This window comes from Oncorhynchus clarkii, chromosome 7 (assembly GCF_045791955.1).
Source record: "Oncorhynchus clarkii lewisi isolate Uvic-CL-2024 chromosome 7, UVic_Ocla_1.0, whole genome shotgun sequence".
Taxonomy (NCBI): Eukaryota; Metazoa; Chordata; class Actinopteri; order Salmoniformes; family Salmonidae; genus Oncorhynchus; species Oncorhynchus clarkii.
In genome coordinates this window covers 24,806,677-24,823,758 of record NC_092153.1, presented here as the reverse complement: position 1 = coordinate 24,823,758, position 17,082 = coordinate 24,806,677, and the positions used below count along the sequence as shown (strand labels likewise).

At 48.9% G+C, this 17,082-nt stretch overlaps 1 protein-coding gene across 1 annotated transcript in view; it reads left to right on the top strand.

Annotated features, from left to right (window-relative positions):
• The window catches only part of LOC139412569 (ras-associated and pleckstrin homology domains-containing protein 1-like), a 70,443-nt gene extending 55,786 nt beyond the window's left edge, over positions 1-14,657 (top strand). The window contains exons 10-16 of the mRNA XM_071159286.1: positions 241-306; positions 416-559; positions 4,642-4,752; positions 6,267-6,365; positions 6,662-6,794; positions 7,449-7,585; positions 10,880-14,657. Coding sequence (XP_071015387.1) covers positions 241-306; positions 416-559; positions 4,642-4,752; positions 6,267-6,365; positions 6,662-6,794; positions 7,449-7,585; positions 10,880-14,350 — 4,161 coding nt within the window. The 3' untranslated portion in view covers positions 14,351-14,657. The remainder of the gene's footprint in view (positions 1-240; positions 307-415; positions 560-4,641; positions 4,753-6,266; positions 6,366-6,661; positions 6,795-7,448; positions 7,586-10,879) is intronic.
• The last annotated feature ends 2,425 nt before the right edge of the window (positions 14,658-17,082 follow it).

The following is a 17,082-nucleotide window of genomic DNA, read 5'->3' as shown; positions in this document are numbered from 1 at the left end:
TTCTTATGCATGCTAAGAGCCCTTGAGAGTGCGCATGTTTAAGAAGTAGGTTGTGACTGAATAATGCATTGGACATGAGAAGGCTAGGCGAGAAGGCTAGGCGAGAAGGCTAGGCGAGAAGGCTAGGCGAGCCAGCTCGCCTGGAGGAGTGTGTGATCTGCTATTTTCAACTGGTGTCTATTTCTCCTTTGCTTTCCTCTGTTTCTCTTTCTCCTCTCTATTTTCCCCGCTTACTTACAGAACTACTTGTTGGGGAGGAAGGAGACCTCTGAAATGGCCGATAGGAATAAAGAGGCCCTACTAGAGGTGAGACACACGCATACATGTGCGCACACACACGGTCTCTCCCACACTACCACACACATCTCTCTCGCGCTCTTTAGATTACACCAATAACGACGATGTGTTTGTGCAGGAGTGTTTCTGTGGCAGTTCAGTGTCAGTACCAGAAATAGAGGGAATCCTCTGGCTAAAGGATGATGGGAAGAAGTCGTGGAAGAAGCGATACTTCCTGCTGCGCGCATCAGGAATCTACTACGTGCCGAAAGGCAAAGCTAAGGTTAGCCACCCACTGAATACGCCAATCGACTGCTGATGTAAAAAGGGCTTTATAAAATACATTTGATTGATTTGGATTGTGTGTGTGTGTCCCTGATTGTGTGTATTGGGTTCACATGTTCATGAGAAACAGATCCACCCCATCTCTCTGGTATTTCCTGTTTCTGGATATGATGACACAGGACTCCACGGGGATCGACTGAGCATGTGCCTCTTCTCCTATTGCATCATGGGTCATTGGTTACTCCCGGAGACCAATATTTCTCAACCGCAAATCAAATCAAAGTTTTTATTTGTCACGTGCTCCGAATACAACAGGTGTAGACCTTACAGTCAAATGCTTACTTACAGGCTCTAACCAATGGTGCGAGAAAAAAAAAGGTGTGTATGTGTGTAAGTAAAGAAATAAAACAACAGTAAAAAGACATTTAGAAAAAAGAGTAGCAAGGCTATATACAGACACCGGTTAGTCAGGCTTATTGAGGTAGTATGTTCATGTGGGTATGGTTAAAGTGACTATGCATATATGATGAGCAGAGAGTAGCAGTAGCGTAAAAGAGGGGTTGGCGGGTGGTGGGACACAATGCAGATAGCCCGGTTAGCCAATGTGCGGGAGCACTGGTTGGTTGGGCCAATTAAGGTAGTATGTACATGAATGTATAGTTAAAGTGACTATGCATATAAGATAAACAGAGAGTAGCAGCAGTGTAAAATAGGGGTGGGGGGGGTGGAACACAATGCAAATAGTCCGGGTAACCATTTGGTTACCTGTTCAGGAGTCTTATGGCTTGGGGGTAAAAACTGTTGAGAAGCCTTTTTATCCTAGACTTGGCACGCCGGTACCGCTTGCCATGCGGTAGTAGAGAGAACAGTCTATGACTGGGGTGGCTGGGGTCTTTGACAATTTTTAGGGCCTTCCTCTGACACTACCTGGTGTAGAGGTCCTGGATGGCAGGCAGCTTTGCCTCAGTGATGTACTGGGCCTTAGGAACTACCCTCTGAAGTGCCTTGCGGTTGGAGGCCGAGCAATTGCCGTACCAGGCAGTGATGCCTGGTAGTGATTTAGCTCGTCTGGTAGGCTCGTGTCACTGGGCAGCTCGCGGCTGTGCTTCCCTTTGATGCAATTGCCGTACCAGTCAGGATGCTCTCGATGTTGCAGCTGTAGAACCTTTTGAGGATCTCAGGACCCATGCCAAATCTTTTTAGTTTCCTAAGGAGGAATAGGCTTTGTCGTACCCTCTTCACGAGTGTGTTTGGACCATTCTAGTTTGTTGTTGATGTGGACACCAAGGAATTTGAAGCTATCAACCTGCTCCACTACAGCCCAGTCGACGAGAATGGGGACGTGCTCTGTGCTCCTTTTCCTGTAGTCCACAATCATCTCCTTGGTTTTGGTTACGTTGAGGGATAGGTTGTTATTCTGGCACCACCCGGCCAGGTCTCTGGCCTCCTCCCTATAGGCTGTCTCGTCGTTGTCGGTGATCAGGCCTACTGTTGTGTCGTCAGCAAACTTAATGATGATGTTGGAGTCGTGCCTGGCCATGCAGTCGTGGGTGAACATGGAATACAGGGGTGGACTGAGCACGCACCCCTGTGGAGCTCCAGTGTTGAGGATCAACGTGGCAGATGTGTTACTACCTACCCTCACCACCTGGGGGCAGCCCGTCAGGAAGTCCAGGATCCAGTTGCAGAGGGGGGTGTTTAGTCCCAGGTTACTTAGCTTAGTGATGAGCTTTGAGGGTACTATGGTTTTGAACGCTGAACTGTAGTCGATGAATAGCATTCTCACATAGGTGTTCCTTTTGTCCAGGTGGGAAAGGGCAGTGTGGAATGCAATAGAGTTGCATCATCTGTGGATCTGTTTGGGCGGTATGCAAATTGGAGTGGGTCTACGGTTTCTGGGATAATGGTGTTGATGTGAGCCATTACCAGCCTTTCAAAGCACTTCATGGCTACAGATGTGAGTGCTACGGGTCTGTAGTCATTTAGGCAGGTTGCCTTTGTGTTCTTGGGCACAGGGACTAGGGTGGTCTGCTTGAAGCATGTTGGTATTACAGACTCAATCAGGGAGATGTTGAAAATGTCAGTGAAGACAACAGCCAGTTGTTCAGGATATGCCCGGAGCACACGTCCTGGTAATCCGTCTGGCCCCGCAGCCTTGTGTATGTTGACCTGTTTAAAGGTCTTACTCACGTCGGCTACGGAGAGCGTGATCACACAGTCGTCCGGAACAGCTGATGCTCTCATGCATGCCTCAGTGTTGCTTGCCTCGAAGCGAGCATAGAAGTGATTTAGCTCGTCTGGTAGGCTCGTGTCACTGGGCAGCTCGCGGCTGTGCTTCCCTTTGTAGTCTGTAATGGTTTGCAAGCCCTGCCATATCCGACGAGCGTCGGAGCCGATGTAGTATGATTCAATCTTAGCCCTGTATTGACGCTTTGCCTGTTTGATGGTTCATCGCAGGGCATAGCGGGATTTCTTGTAAGCTTCCGGGTTAGAGTCCTGCACCTTGAAAGTGGCAGCTCAACCCTTTAGCTCAGTGCGAATGTTGCCTGTAATCCATGGCTTCTGGTTGGGGTATGTACGTACAGTCACTGTGGGGACGACGTCCTCCATGCACTTCTTGATAAAGCCAGTGACTGATGTGGTGTACTCCTCAATGCCATCGGAAGAATCCCGGAACATGTTCCAGTCTGTGCTAGCAAAACAGTCCTGTAGTTTAAGCATCTGCTTCATCAGACCATTTTTTATAGACCGAGTCACTGGTGCTTCCTGCTTTAATTTTTGCTTGTAAGCAGGAATCAGGAGGAAAGAGTTGTGGTCGGATTTACCAAATGGAGAGCGAGGGAGAGCGAGGGAGAGCTTTGTACGCGTCTTTGTGTGTGGAGTACAGGTGATCTAGAATTTGTTTCCCTCTCGTTGCACATTTAACATGTTGATAGAGATTTGGTAGAACTGATTTAGCCCCATGTTGAGTGTGTATATGCTTTAGCTTTTAGCCCAGGGTCGTGTTCAGAAGGCATGAAACGGAAGTAAACCTTGGACTTGTTTTTTTCAAAATGTTTCCCCATTTTGAGGTTAGGTTAGAACCTTAATTCTTGCCCCACTCCCACACCGTTTCCATTTTCTTGTCCTCTCTGATTATCCCATCGGTTGTCTCCTTTTTAAAAAATGTATATACAATGCCACCCTGTGATGTTAATTCTGCAATGAGTGAACCAGTAATCTGATAAGATTTGTCACGTTGTTGGCCAAACAGTGAGTATTTCAACCTCTGCTTGAATGAATACCTTATCAAACCAGTTTGGCCTCTAGGCATGGGCCTCGGCCAGTCTGTAACCAGTATCATATTATCAATTATATGTCAATGTCTCTACTCACTCTCTTCTCTCTCCCTATAGACTTCTCTAGTCTAAAAGCCTCAGACAATTTATTTAACGTTTTGCAAAAATTGGCCGAGCTTTTATCTTACTGCTGTTGAGTTGCAATAGTAGAAGGCACAAGGAGTATTTAGATATTTGGTAGTGCATGGGCAGTTTTCCTCCTGTCATTCACTGACAGACCTACAGAGCTGTTTAACCTGTCAAGAAATGTCCAGTTATTCAACTGTCCCGTTAATCAACTGTCCCATGTTCGCTAGGTAGGTAAGTTAGGCTAACCAGCTGTCCGGAACAGCAGTCTAAATCTTGTAGTTTTCATGGCCAGATTACATGCCCAGGGGCCTCGACCCCAAGGGGGCCCCCATTTTTTATTTTGTTTAGACACTCCGGTATCATATCAACACATAAGACATGGATAAATATGTTGAATTGCAAGAAATTAGCTTTGAAACTATGAAATGTTATCTCTGCCCAATGGCAAAATGTGTAGAATTTCAGAAACTGACCTTTAAAACTGCAAAAGATTGGTGACAGTTTGGGGTTGTAAGGTTGACGTTTGTTGCAATGCAGATAAACAACAATATCCATCCGGACCTTCTGTCACCTAGGAAATTATGTGACCGGACCTTCTCAAAGAGTATTTGATTACCCGTGCAATATATGATATAATCAATCATATATGAATCCTGTCTCTCCCTCCATATAGGCCTCCAGGGACCTGGTATGCTTTCTACAGCTGGACCACGTTAATGTGTACTACGGCCAGGACTACCGCAGCAAGTACAAGGCCCCCACAGACTACTGCCTGGCCCTTAAGGTAAGATAACAACCCCCCCCCCCCCCCCCCGTGGAGAATCGATTAGGAACATGGGCTAACTCATTTTTAGACAAGGGGTGGCACATTTAGAGTAGAGATGTTGCAGTGAGCCTGGACAAGCCCATTAAGATGGATCTGTTGTGTGAGTGGATGTGGTCCCGGGGGGGTCTGGGTAATGATATCCTTTGAGGCCACTCCTTTTTAAAAGCACAGACCCTGAAAAACACCAAAAATAAGTGTTAATGCGCCACTCTCCTATATTATTAATGTTGACCCACCTATCTTTAGCTGTAGTCAAACTAACAGGCACAAAGGCAATTATCAAGGGTGGTTTTGGAATCGATGTCTTTACTGGAACGGAACGATCAGGGCCGGTCCTGGCCGCTCTGCCGCCCAAGGCGAGACAGAAAATGTGCTGCCCTCAGTAAGACTCATAGTACTAGTAAGGAAATGACTTTGAAAAGACGTCTAAAATAAGTGTTTTCCAGACGTTGAAGTTAGGTTCAATTTAGGTGCTGAATGAACGTTGAAAATGATGTATTTTCCGGACGTTGAAATCTGTTCTGAATGAAAGTTGAAAAGACGGAATTTATAGCTGCCTATGTTTAGGACAAATCAAGGCTGGTCTAGACCGGACAAAGTTTGAACATGGACATCTGTGATTGGTTTGATTCGGTCCGGACCGAACCAAAAACCTGCGTAGGTGGAAATCCAGGCCGGTCCAGACTGCACAAAAAAGGCGCCTGGACAGGGCCAAAAAAACGAATCCAAAAGGCGTCGGTGTTGGTCCGTGCTTATTGAGGTATCGCCCGAAAGTGTCGCCTGAAATTTAATTTTAGGAATGTCCATCTGTGGTGGGCCTACCGTTTGTAAATAAGACGACCGGTCCGGACAGATCTAAAAAATACATTGGTGTCGGTCCAGGCTTACTGGGGTGCAGCCGACCATGTGGCCCGCAATGGAATTTTAGGAATGCCCGTTCGTGTGGAAGGCCCAATGTTTGTTAAAAATAAAACGCCCGCATTGGCTTTATTAGACCCGATTCCTGTGAGTAATCAATTTGGATGTTTAAACTCTGAATATCAGCTACCCGACTTTATCCGGAGGCGTTATCCTGAACCTATTTGCAATGTGTTTACACAGCGGGAAATGCAGAATTATTTCCTTTTTCGCTATGATCAGCTCATAAAAAGGTTCGGATACAAACTTGAAACCACTGATCATGGCAATTTAACCCATGGGGATCAAACTTCTGGACTTCTGGTTGTGCGTAGCCTGATTGTGCGTAGCCTGATTGGCCATCGGCCTGATTGGCCGTGCTTCTACACCTGCATTGCTTGCTGTTTGGTGTTTTAGGCTGGGTTTCTGTACAGCACTTTGAGATATCAGCTGATGTACGAAGGGCTATATAAATACATTTGATTTGATTTGATTCCTCCTCCTAGGAACAAAGTGAAACTACACACGTTGTGTTGTCATGGTAACACGTCATGTGCATGTCTCTGTGTGTTCAGCACCCCCAGATCCAGAAGAAGTCCCAGTACATCAAGTATCTGTGCTGTGACGACGTCAGGACCCTCCACCAATGGTTCAACGGCATTCGCATCGCCAAGGTAAACCTTAACATCCACGTCACTCTTAAACATGACTATTAGAGGCTATATAACTTTTTCTCTCAAGCCAAAAGGGGTCTCCTAAACTAAAAGCTGACTTAAAAATAAAAAATACAAAAAGTTTGTTTCCCTTAACTTAAGATTGTGTTTTACAAGATACGACATTGGTCAATATTAAATTATATATGAACCATGCGACCAAAATACAACATTCAATGTGAACAATTAGCAACTGCGCTTCTCTTTTAATAAACAACCGTGACCTCTCTCTTTCCCCCACGGTGGCGGTGATGTAGTACGGGAAACAGCTGTATGTGAACTACCAGGAGGCCATGAAGCGCACGGAGGCGGCCCACGACTGGTCCTCCCTCTCCACCTCCAGCATCCGCTCTGGCTCCAGCTCCGGCTCCGGCTCAGCCAGTCTGCCCGGTGAGTCAGCCTTCCAGGGCTTACAACTGGTCTGGGATCAGCTGCTCAAGTCCACGGTGGTCCACTGAGGTTTAATGGTAATGGCTGGGGGACTGTGATCCGGGATCAGCTTGGTAACCAAATCGAATTGACCTCGATTTGAGGTGATGTTGATTCAGTAGAGATTGATATGCTATTAATTAATTGATTGGCCATTATTTTCAATGACGACTTCGATTCAATTTATCAGATGGAGTTGACCACAACACCTGTCTAGCAGTAGGTAAATGTATTCTAGTTCTGATCTTGAATCAGTTGTTGTGGCTTTGAGGGTACACGATAAAGCTCTAGTCTATCTACAGAGATGTGGATTCACCCTTTTTTACACATCCACTCCCATTAATCAAATTTGCAAAAGAGGGAACTATGGCAGTTCGGTGGCTTCAGAGACTCTTGTTAGCCAATGTGTAGGTCAGAAATCTAGTGTTTATATGCTCCGGGGTGAAGTTTCCCCCAAGGTACAAATCTAGGATCAGCTTCCCTTTGCCCAATCCTAACCTTAACCATTAGTGGGGAAATGCAACACTGACCCAAGATCAGCATCTAGCGGCTCTCTTCCGTGTGTGTGTGTGTGTGTGTGTGTGTGTGTGTGTGTGTGTGGTGTGTGCCCCCCAGAGTCCCAGTCGAACCACTCGGGCCAGTCAGACAGTGGAGTGGACACAGCCTCCTGCCACGGGCGCTCCCAGAGCGTGGTCAGCTCCATTTTCTCTGAGGCCTGGAAGAGAGGAACGCAGATGGAGGAGAACACCAGGGTTAGTCCTTCTCCCCTTTGACCTCTCCTCTTCACGCCAATACATCCCTCCTTTGTATTTCCTCTCATCTCTCTATATGTCTCTCCATTCTCTCCTTTCTCCTCTTCTCTTTGTCTCCCATCAGATTGTTTTACTGTGATGATTGATTTTGTCTCAGTAGTACTGTAGATGCTCTACAGACTATCAGTAACAATTCCACCAGGGCCGGCGCCAGAACAAATCAGTTGGACTCTTTTTGATTTCCATATGGGGCAAGTTTTTTTTGTTGTTGTTGTTGGTTGCAGGACCTCCTTCCGTGGCAAAACTAGAACCGCCATTCAAGCTAATGAGCAGTCATTCGGACTGCAACATTCTAACAGTTTATTTAATACATTTCATATATGCTTTTGCAAAAAAATAATCATTTGGTTGTGTTTATGAAGGTCACATTAGACTACGAAAAATATATATTTCAAATCACACACACGCTTTTTCATTAGTGTTACTTTTCATTAGTTTATGGTACTGTTTATGTAAAAACACAATTGTATTTGTTGCGTTGCCTTTGTTACAACTACGAAACAGAAAGCATATGTGGGGACTTGGTAACAGCTTTCTACAATGGCAAAAAAAGATCATACCCCGACCACTAAGACGCACAGTCCGCAAGATGCTCGGTCAAATGATGAAACATTTGTTGCCTTAACATTATTTTAAGCTCCAAGTGTGCTTGATAAATAGTGAAAATCGCCACATAAATGGCATTCTAATGAATATATGGCCGCAGTCAAAAATGGTTAATTACTGTCAGCTCGTGCTTACCATGGTGTGTGTCTTCACGCAATGGCATAAGTTGGAGCATGTCACATAAACAACGAAAGCTAGTGAGGTGCGTTGCTGATGTTGTTTTTTGCTTGAGATGTAGGGGCCTGCTCTCTGTGATGACAATCAGACAGTTGAATTGTCTCCGTCTTTTTCTATCCAAACGGATTGTGTGGAATTAGTTTTGGTGTATGTTCAGTATCGAGGCAACTTCAAAAAGTAGGTTACCTTTTGCACGTTCGTCCAAAAATAATTCCAGCATCAAAACAGTGCACTGTGCACCCGCCAACTTTCCTTCAATGTGCAAGTGGCTGAAACAACTATCTCACCAGAGAAATCATCAGAGTGATGCTTGGCCCCGGTCTTACAAAGTCAACAAAACAAAATTTGGCTTGGCCCCTAAGACCCCCACAAATGCACCATTTGAGATCATCCTGTCGGACTGTATCACCGCCTGGCGCCTACATCACCTGATGTCACAAGAAGGCCAAAAGGATCATCAAGTATGTCAACCCACCTGAGCCACGGTCTGTTCGGCCCGCTATCATCCAGAAGGCGAGGTCAGTACAGGCGCATCAAAGCTGGGGCCGAGAGACTGGAAAAACAGCTTCTATCTCAAGGCCATCAGACTGTTATATAGCCATCACTAGGCGGCTACCACCTGGTTACTCAACCCTGCACCTTCGAGGCTGCTGCCCTATGCACATAGACATGGCTTCACTAGTCACTTTCATTGGAACACTGGTCACTTCAATAATGTTTACATACTGTATTCTAGTCAATATGCCATCCTATTCAACTATTGCTGTATATATATACAATATTCTATCCTACGTACTCTACAAATATACTAAATATTCTATCCACATACTGTCCATAATGTCTATACATCCCATCACATATATATTTATACTCCGGACTCTGACATTGCTCGTCCTAATATTTATATATTTCTTAATTCCATTTTTTTACTTTTAGACTTGTGTGTATTGTTGTGAATTGTTCGATATTACTGCGCTGTTGGAGCTAAGAACACAAGCAGTTTGCTACACCCACAATAACATCTGGCTAAAATATGTGTATGCGACCAATACAATTTGATATATTTTGCCCATGTACAGTATGTGATGCTGTCTGGCCAAAAAGAGTATGACATGCTGTTAGAGGAATTAAATTCCTATATGTTTAATACCCAATTAAATTAATACACTCAGTCCATTTCTAAGGATTTGTAAGAAACTTATTTACATAAAATAGGCGGAGACCAGTCTCAAAATCAGGCACTAGCGTTTGTTCTCGAGAGTACTGAACATGATACAATTTACCACAGGTTATAAACTGAAAATGACGTCATTAGGTTTCGAACTGTCCCGTCTCTCCTCCACTCCGGTACAATGGCAGTATAGTTCTCAAGCCTTCCTACATCGTCTCCCACCAATTTAGATCATTTAGGACCAAGCCCAAGGTCTTCCTGTGTAGATAAGCATTCTAGCCTGTCTGACGATAAGTTAATTCATTTCTACCAAGGAACAGACAGTCTGTTCTAATTCTTGATTATATTTACACACATTATATTCAGTACTAGGATTAAAATAAAATTCATACATCTATACTGTAGCATAATAGTATTCTGATTAGTCAGTCCTGATTTGAAATGTATACATAATTAGTCATTATTGATAAAAAATCCCTTAACACATGCCACACTATTTTTGTCCAGACAACATCACATACATGGGCTACACATACTCAGACAGGGGAGCGCTGTTTCGCTCGCTCTGATGATTTATCTGAGATTGGTGAGTCTTTCTGTCTCCGCTCATCTCGGTCAAATAAATTATCAATAATTAAATACTTTATTTGGACGGGAGGAGGTACTGTAGGGCGGTCCAGGCCACCTAATGCCCACTCATAACACTTAACCCTAGCCTTAACCTTATGCTAACCCTTACCCGAATCCTTATTCTAACCGTACCCTTATTGTTAGCAATTTATGTTATTCTTCAATAACACAAACTCCAAAGCAAATCAGGGGGAGAAAAATAGGTTTATTTAAAGAGGACAAATCATAATGTTATGCTGGGAGGTAGATGTTCATTCTCCCCTGTCCTCAGCTTTTCTCCACAGAACAAAGGAAAAGGATGCCATTTATAACCCCCACCCTGGCCTGGGGTTGACCAATCAGAAGTCCTTGCAGTACAACTGGGCCAATGGCCAAATAACAAGTATCCTGCTCCAGACTCAATGTACAGAACATGGCACACTGAGTTCAGGAGTGACATACCACAGATTCTAAACAGCTGTTGAACTGAAACCCAACTCCTATTTACATTGACAATTCCCTATTGATTGTTAATTCTAGTACTCTTGTCCTCTTATCCTCTGCGTTGTGTATTTATCTTCAAAATATTCTTATACTCAAGCCGTCGCTTATCAACAGATTGTCCATGGTGATCCTGTACTCATTGTGTGTATTTCTCGGTCCCCGCACAGATGAGGGAGTCCACCCGAGGCGCCACCCTCCCCCACCCTGCCCACACGCACCGCCAGACCCCACAACTGGAGCCCCTTGCGTTGGCTGCGCCACAACAGCAGCCGCCTCCCCAGACTCGCAGCAGCTACACCCACGCTCTACCCCCCAAGCCACAGGGGGGTACCTCCCCCCCACTTCAACAGCAACTGCCCCCCCAGATCCGCAGCAGTTACACCCAGGTCTTGCCTACCCTGCCCCAACAGCCCTCCCCTCCACCGCCCCAACAGCCCTCCCCTCCACCGCCCCAACAGCCCTCCCCTCCACCGCCCCAACAGCCCTCCCCTCCACAACAGCCCTCCCCTCCACAACAGCCCTCCCCTCCACAACAGCCCTCCCCTCCACAACAGCCCTCCCCTCCACAACAGCCCTCCCCTCCACCGCTCCAACAGCTACCCCCCCACATCCGCAGCAGTTACACCCAGGTCTTGCCTACCCTGCACCAACAGCCCTTCCCTCCACCGCCCCAACAGCCCTTCCCTCCACCGCCCCAACAGCCCTTCCCTCCACCGCCCCAACAGCTGCCCCCCCAGATCCGCAGCAGTTACACCCAGGTCTTGCCTTCCTTGCACCCCCAGCCCTCCCCTCCACCACCCCAACAGCTGCCCCCCCAGATCCGCAGCAGTTACACCCCTGTCTTGCCCTCCCTGCCCTTCCCTCCACCGCCCCAACAGCCCTTCCCTCCACCGCCCCAACAGCCCTTCCCTCCACCGCCCCAACAGCCCTTCCCTCCACCGCCCCAACAGCCCTTCCCTCCACCGCCCCAACAGCCCTTCCCTCCACCGCCCCAACAGCCCTTCCCTCCACCGCCCCAACAGCCCTTCCCTCCACCGCCCCAACAGCCCTTCCCTCCACCGCCCCAACAGCCCTTCCCTCCACCGCCCCAACAGCCCTTCCCTCCACCGCCCCAACAGCCCTTCCCACCACCGCCCCAACAGCCCTTCCCTCCACCGCCCCAACAGCCCTTCCCTCCACCGCCCCAACAGCCCTTCCCTCCACCGCCCCAACAGCCCTCTCCTCCACCACCCCAGCTCTCTCCTCCACCGCCCCAACAGCCCTTCCCTCCACCGCCCCAGCTCTCTCCTCCACCGCCCCAACAGCTGCCTCCCCAGATCTGCAGTAGTTACACCCAGGTCTTGCCCTCCCTGCCGCCCCAGCTCTCTCCACCACCCCCCCAGCTCTCTCCTCCACCACCTCAACAGCTGTCCCCACAGCCCTACAGCAGCTACAACCAAGCTGTGCCCCCGCCACCCCCTCCCCCGCCACCACCCCCTCCCCCGCCTCCCCTGCCTGCCAGCAGCACCCCTCACCACTCGGGCCCCACAGTGTTCGCCAAGTACAGCACCATCACCCGGCTGCAGAACCAGAACGCTGCCCACCAGGCCGCCAATCACCACAGGGCGCAAAACAACCACCAGAGCCCACCCAGGGCGTCAGCTCAAGCCCCGTCTCCTCCCCATCAGACGGCTGTCAAACCGCTGGTCAACAACATCAACGTCCCACCTCCCCCGCCGCCCCCTCCCCCGCCCTCCATGCCTGCTCTGGGGTCGGCCATGGCCGCACTCCGGCTCGGTTCCCACAGCCCGGCCGCCCTGCCCCAGTTCATCCCACCACCGCCGGAGAGCAACGACATCCCCCCTCCCCCTCCTCCTCCACCGCCCCCAGACCTGATGCCAGGTCTGTGCCCATTGCCCTACGGCGCCAACGCACTCCAGCAGGCACTGGCCCAGAAGTTCCCCAACGGTCCCCCTCAGGGCCTCTTTCCCCCCGCTGCCAGACTGGTAGAGTCGCCCCTGGCACCGCCTCCTCCCCCGCCACCTCCCCCTCCTACCCCACCGCCTCCCCAGAATCTCTATGTACCTCCCCCACCACCTCCTCCCCCACCTCCTCCTCCCCCAACTCCTCAGCAGCAGTACTCGCCCGCAGCTGCTCCCCCCCCTGCCCTACCCAAAACCTTCTCCCCAGGCTTTCTGCTCCACCACGGTGCCCGGAAGACTCTCTACCCTGTTTCCCCTCTCCCCCCCGCCCCACCTGCTGCCCCTACTCCTCCCCCACCCCCGCCCCCGCCCCCTCCTCCTCCGGTGTCAATGAAGAAGCAGCACAGCCTCCAGGTAGTCCACACTCCCAACCATCCCCCTCCCACATTTCCCAAGCAGCACAGCCTCTCCAAGCCGCCACCCATGTCATTCACGGCTCCGCCCACCACTACCTCCCTGGTCAAACAGATGGCAAGCCAGTTCCCAGGGTCCACACTGTCAACCAATCAACTTGAGAGCCCCAAAGCCCCCCTTTCCCCTCCTGCGGTGAAGGCCAAACCAAGATGGCAGCCAGGCTGTGGACAGGCCCAGCAACAGGCCTCTGAGTTCCCTCCACCCGCTTCTGAGAGCAGCCTGTCTTTCCCTCCTCCTCCCCCTCCTCCTCCGCCCCCACCTGCTCCAGTCACCGGCCTTGCCCCTCTTGCTCCACCTCCCCCTCCCATCACTGGCCCCACCCCTCCGCCTCCCCCTCTCCCCCCCGGCAACCTATGCTCGCCCCTGAAGAGATCTCCATCGGGCTCCTCCACACCCTTCACAGGCTCCTCTGGCTGGGGGGGCAGGAAGCCCCCGCCCGCCACCCCCCAGAAGGCCTCCAGCATCAAGTCTAACTCCTCGGCTGAATACCAGGAGTCCCGCAGGAACCTTCTCAGCAAGTTCGCCCCCCAGTCCTCCTCTTCCCCCTCCACCTTCCCATCCTTCCCTGCCGTGTCCTTGGGTAGTTCTCCCTCTAAGGACCCCTCCTCCTCCCCGGCCGGCCCCCCGGCGCCCCCCAAGCCAGGCAAGTTGAACCTGGCCAACCTGGCCCTTCAGGCCAAAGTGGGTCAAGTGGGCCAGCAGCGCCAGTCCACCGCCGACTTCCCCTCCCTTCCAGCGGAGTGCGTCGTGGCCTACTTCCCCCCTCCTCCACTGCCCAGTGACGGCCACGTCGGGGCACCTAAGGTAGCAGTGGTCAACCCTCAGCCAAAAGTACCGCCTGCCCCTCCCGGTCCCCCTCCCCCCGCCACCATCAACTCCTCCTGGGGCAAGGGCTCCCTGAAGAAGGCCCCTCCCCCCATGCTGCAGAGGAACCAGCCGTCCCCGCCTCCCAAGCTGCCCCTGCCTACCTCGCCCCCCAAGGGGAACGGTAATAACGGCGCCCCCCAGCCGGGCAACTTCATGGACGACCTGAACCGGACTCTGAAGCGCAAGTCGGTGAGCCGGCAGGGCTCGCTCTCCTCGTCCCTGTCCGGCCCCAAGCTGGAGCCCGCCGCGGGCACCATGGACGACATGGAGTTGGCACTGCCCCCTCCACCGCCCGAGTTGCTGTCGGGGGGGAACATCTCAGGCTATGCAACGCTACGGCGGGGGCCCCCACCGGCCCCACCCAAGAGGGGGGGCAACACAAAACTGACACACTGACCAGGGGAGTGGTAGAAAAGGAGACTGTTGGATGATGCCTACTTTACCTCTCTTGGGGAGGAGTTTCTATCTATCATATCTATCACACAGGACCGTCAGTGGACATTGACAAACTGGACTCCTCGTGTTCCATGATTTATGATGGTGAATACTTAACCATGTAAATAAGGAAACGCCAAACCACGTATCAGCTTCTTCACCGTATGTTTGTGCCACGTAGTCAGAAAACCAATAATAACGACGTTAGGATTCATTCTGCATCGGTACTGCATGGACATGCTGTAAAACATGACGTGTGTGTGTGTGTGTGTGTGTGTGTGTGTGTGTGTGTGTGTGTGTGTGTGTGTGTGTGTGTGTGTGTGTGTGTGTGTGTGTGTGTGTGTGTGTGTGTGTGTGTGTGTGTGTGTGTGTGTGTGTGTGTGTGTGTGTACCCGTTTTGTGTGCGTACCCGTGTGTTTTCACATGCATCCATGTGTGTGAGAGCGAGAGATAAAGGGGAAATGGGGGACAGCCCATAAAGGAAGGCCTCTGTAATAGGGATTGTTATTTTGCCTCTGGTTTTATATGAAGTTATTTAATACGTGAAAGGATTTTCTTTATAGTTACGTTTTTAAAAGCTGCAAGTATGTTGGAGAGAGGCGGATAAGATCGAAAAACTTGAATCAATGAGATAGGAAATGTCAAAACTCTGAGAATTCTTAAGTATTCCCTGAATGTTTTGCAAGTGTCTCACTCGGTGGCACGCAAATCGGAAGGACGCCTTTTTTCCCAGACGATTGCACTCTCTCGAAGGAATCTCCAAATGGGGGGGGGGGGGAAGGAGATTCTCTCCTCCCAAAGGCACGAAATAATGACTGTGCAACTGGAAACATTTGTGACTGGGAATAATTTTTTTGTTAATTTTTTATTTAATGCATACAATTGTTTTTGCTTAACTGAAGACTGGAACGGCACGTTGTGTGTGTGTATGTCTTTCGAATGCCCTGTGGGTTGTGTGCTGTGTTTGTTTGACCTTTGACCTGACCGGCATCTGAGTCGGGTTCATTAGGCACCAAGCAGAAGAAACGGACTGTGAAACAGGGAGGGACTCACTGGATTTGTCCAATTAGAAACACATTTTAGATTTTCGTTGGGGACATGCTTTAAAACGTTTGGTGCCTAATGAACATCTGCTTCTGTTTATCTGTACAGTAACAGCTTCTGCTCCCCTCCCATCGGCCCCTGCCACCTTTAGATTGTCACATGACATGGCCTAAAATCATAGAAATAGAATGTACAGAGTGGGGGCAGCTTTGCTCCAGGTGCTGTTTACCATATACTCAGTTATTCTCAACATGGTGGCTAAAATTGAAGCGACGCGTTGTTGCTTTAAGGTACTGATCATTGACTTATGTTGTCAGTAGCATTAGACTAGACCTGACTGGCTAAATTAACTCACAAATTCCCATCTGGCTCGCATTAAAATTGAATGTTGCTTTCTATATCCTGTTTTTATGGCCTAAACATCCCAGTGTGGTGCAGTTTCCTGCTTCTCCTGCCGAAGTGAGGTGCAGAGGGGGGGGCGGGGTTCTCGCAGCAATGCCTTCATTTCAAGGGTGCTAGTACTTATTGTCCTAATAAGCCTTGATATCAAGGTGCTGACATCTTAAAAGTTGAATCTAGGGTTTGTCCCCAATCCTCCACTCTTCTCCTGAAGTGTGACCATCCTGGATTGGATTGATAGAAGCAATAGCTTCAGTTTCCACCATTTTCAGCAATCGATACAGTATAGCGACCATAACCAAATAAAGCTGAATATCCGTACTGAACTCAAGTGGACCATGAATGTTGAGGGACCACTGCTAGACGCATAAACCATGCTGTCATATTAATCTTGCTTATATCTACATTGCTTCTGCTCCGTATTGGTGAAGTTGGCTCGAGACGCTGATCTTGGGTCAGTTGCACATTTTTGCAGGTTGGGGGCGGGGAAGCTGATCCTAGATCTGTACCTAAGGGGAAAATTCAACCCAGAGCCTGTGCATTTTCATGATTGAATATCATCCTTTTCAGGTTGTTGGTTAACAGTATGTCAAACTGAAGTAGGCATTAAATTATTGAAGTGTTGTGTATCTGATTTTGGGGGCCATATGAAACTAAATGAATAAAACGGGGGTGGGAGATTGCACACTAAAAGTCTCTACTTGCCCGAAGATCACAATATAAATGTTGGTAATTATACCTCGACCGTGTATCGCTGTCTTGTTTATCACCAACTCTATGGTTCATTTATTGGTTAACTTAAAGGGGCAATCTGGGACTTAAACACACTTTTTTGCTAAATAGCTAAGGAATGGGGCTGGCACAATCTAACCACAAACAATTAACCAGGGATGGGATTCAATCCGCTTGCACCATCTAAAGGTCATTTTAAAAATGAGCCGACATCGTTTATCGTGAATGCAATGGAGTAAAACAATCTTATATTTTTAGTTTTGATTGTGGTAAGTGTAAGTTCAAGAATCAACTTGCTATCATTATTTTAAAAGTAAAATTGGACGTACCAATCCCAGATTGCTCCTTTAACCTTTATCTCTACTGTTGTGAAAGAATGAAACGTAAAGATTGAGGCTAGAGCTTCTAATGCATCCTTCCTTGAAGTAATCACTGATCTGACATACACCTCATGACCAAAAGTATGTGGATGCCTGCTCGTCAAACATCTCATTCCAAAATCATGGGCAATAATATGG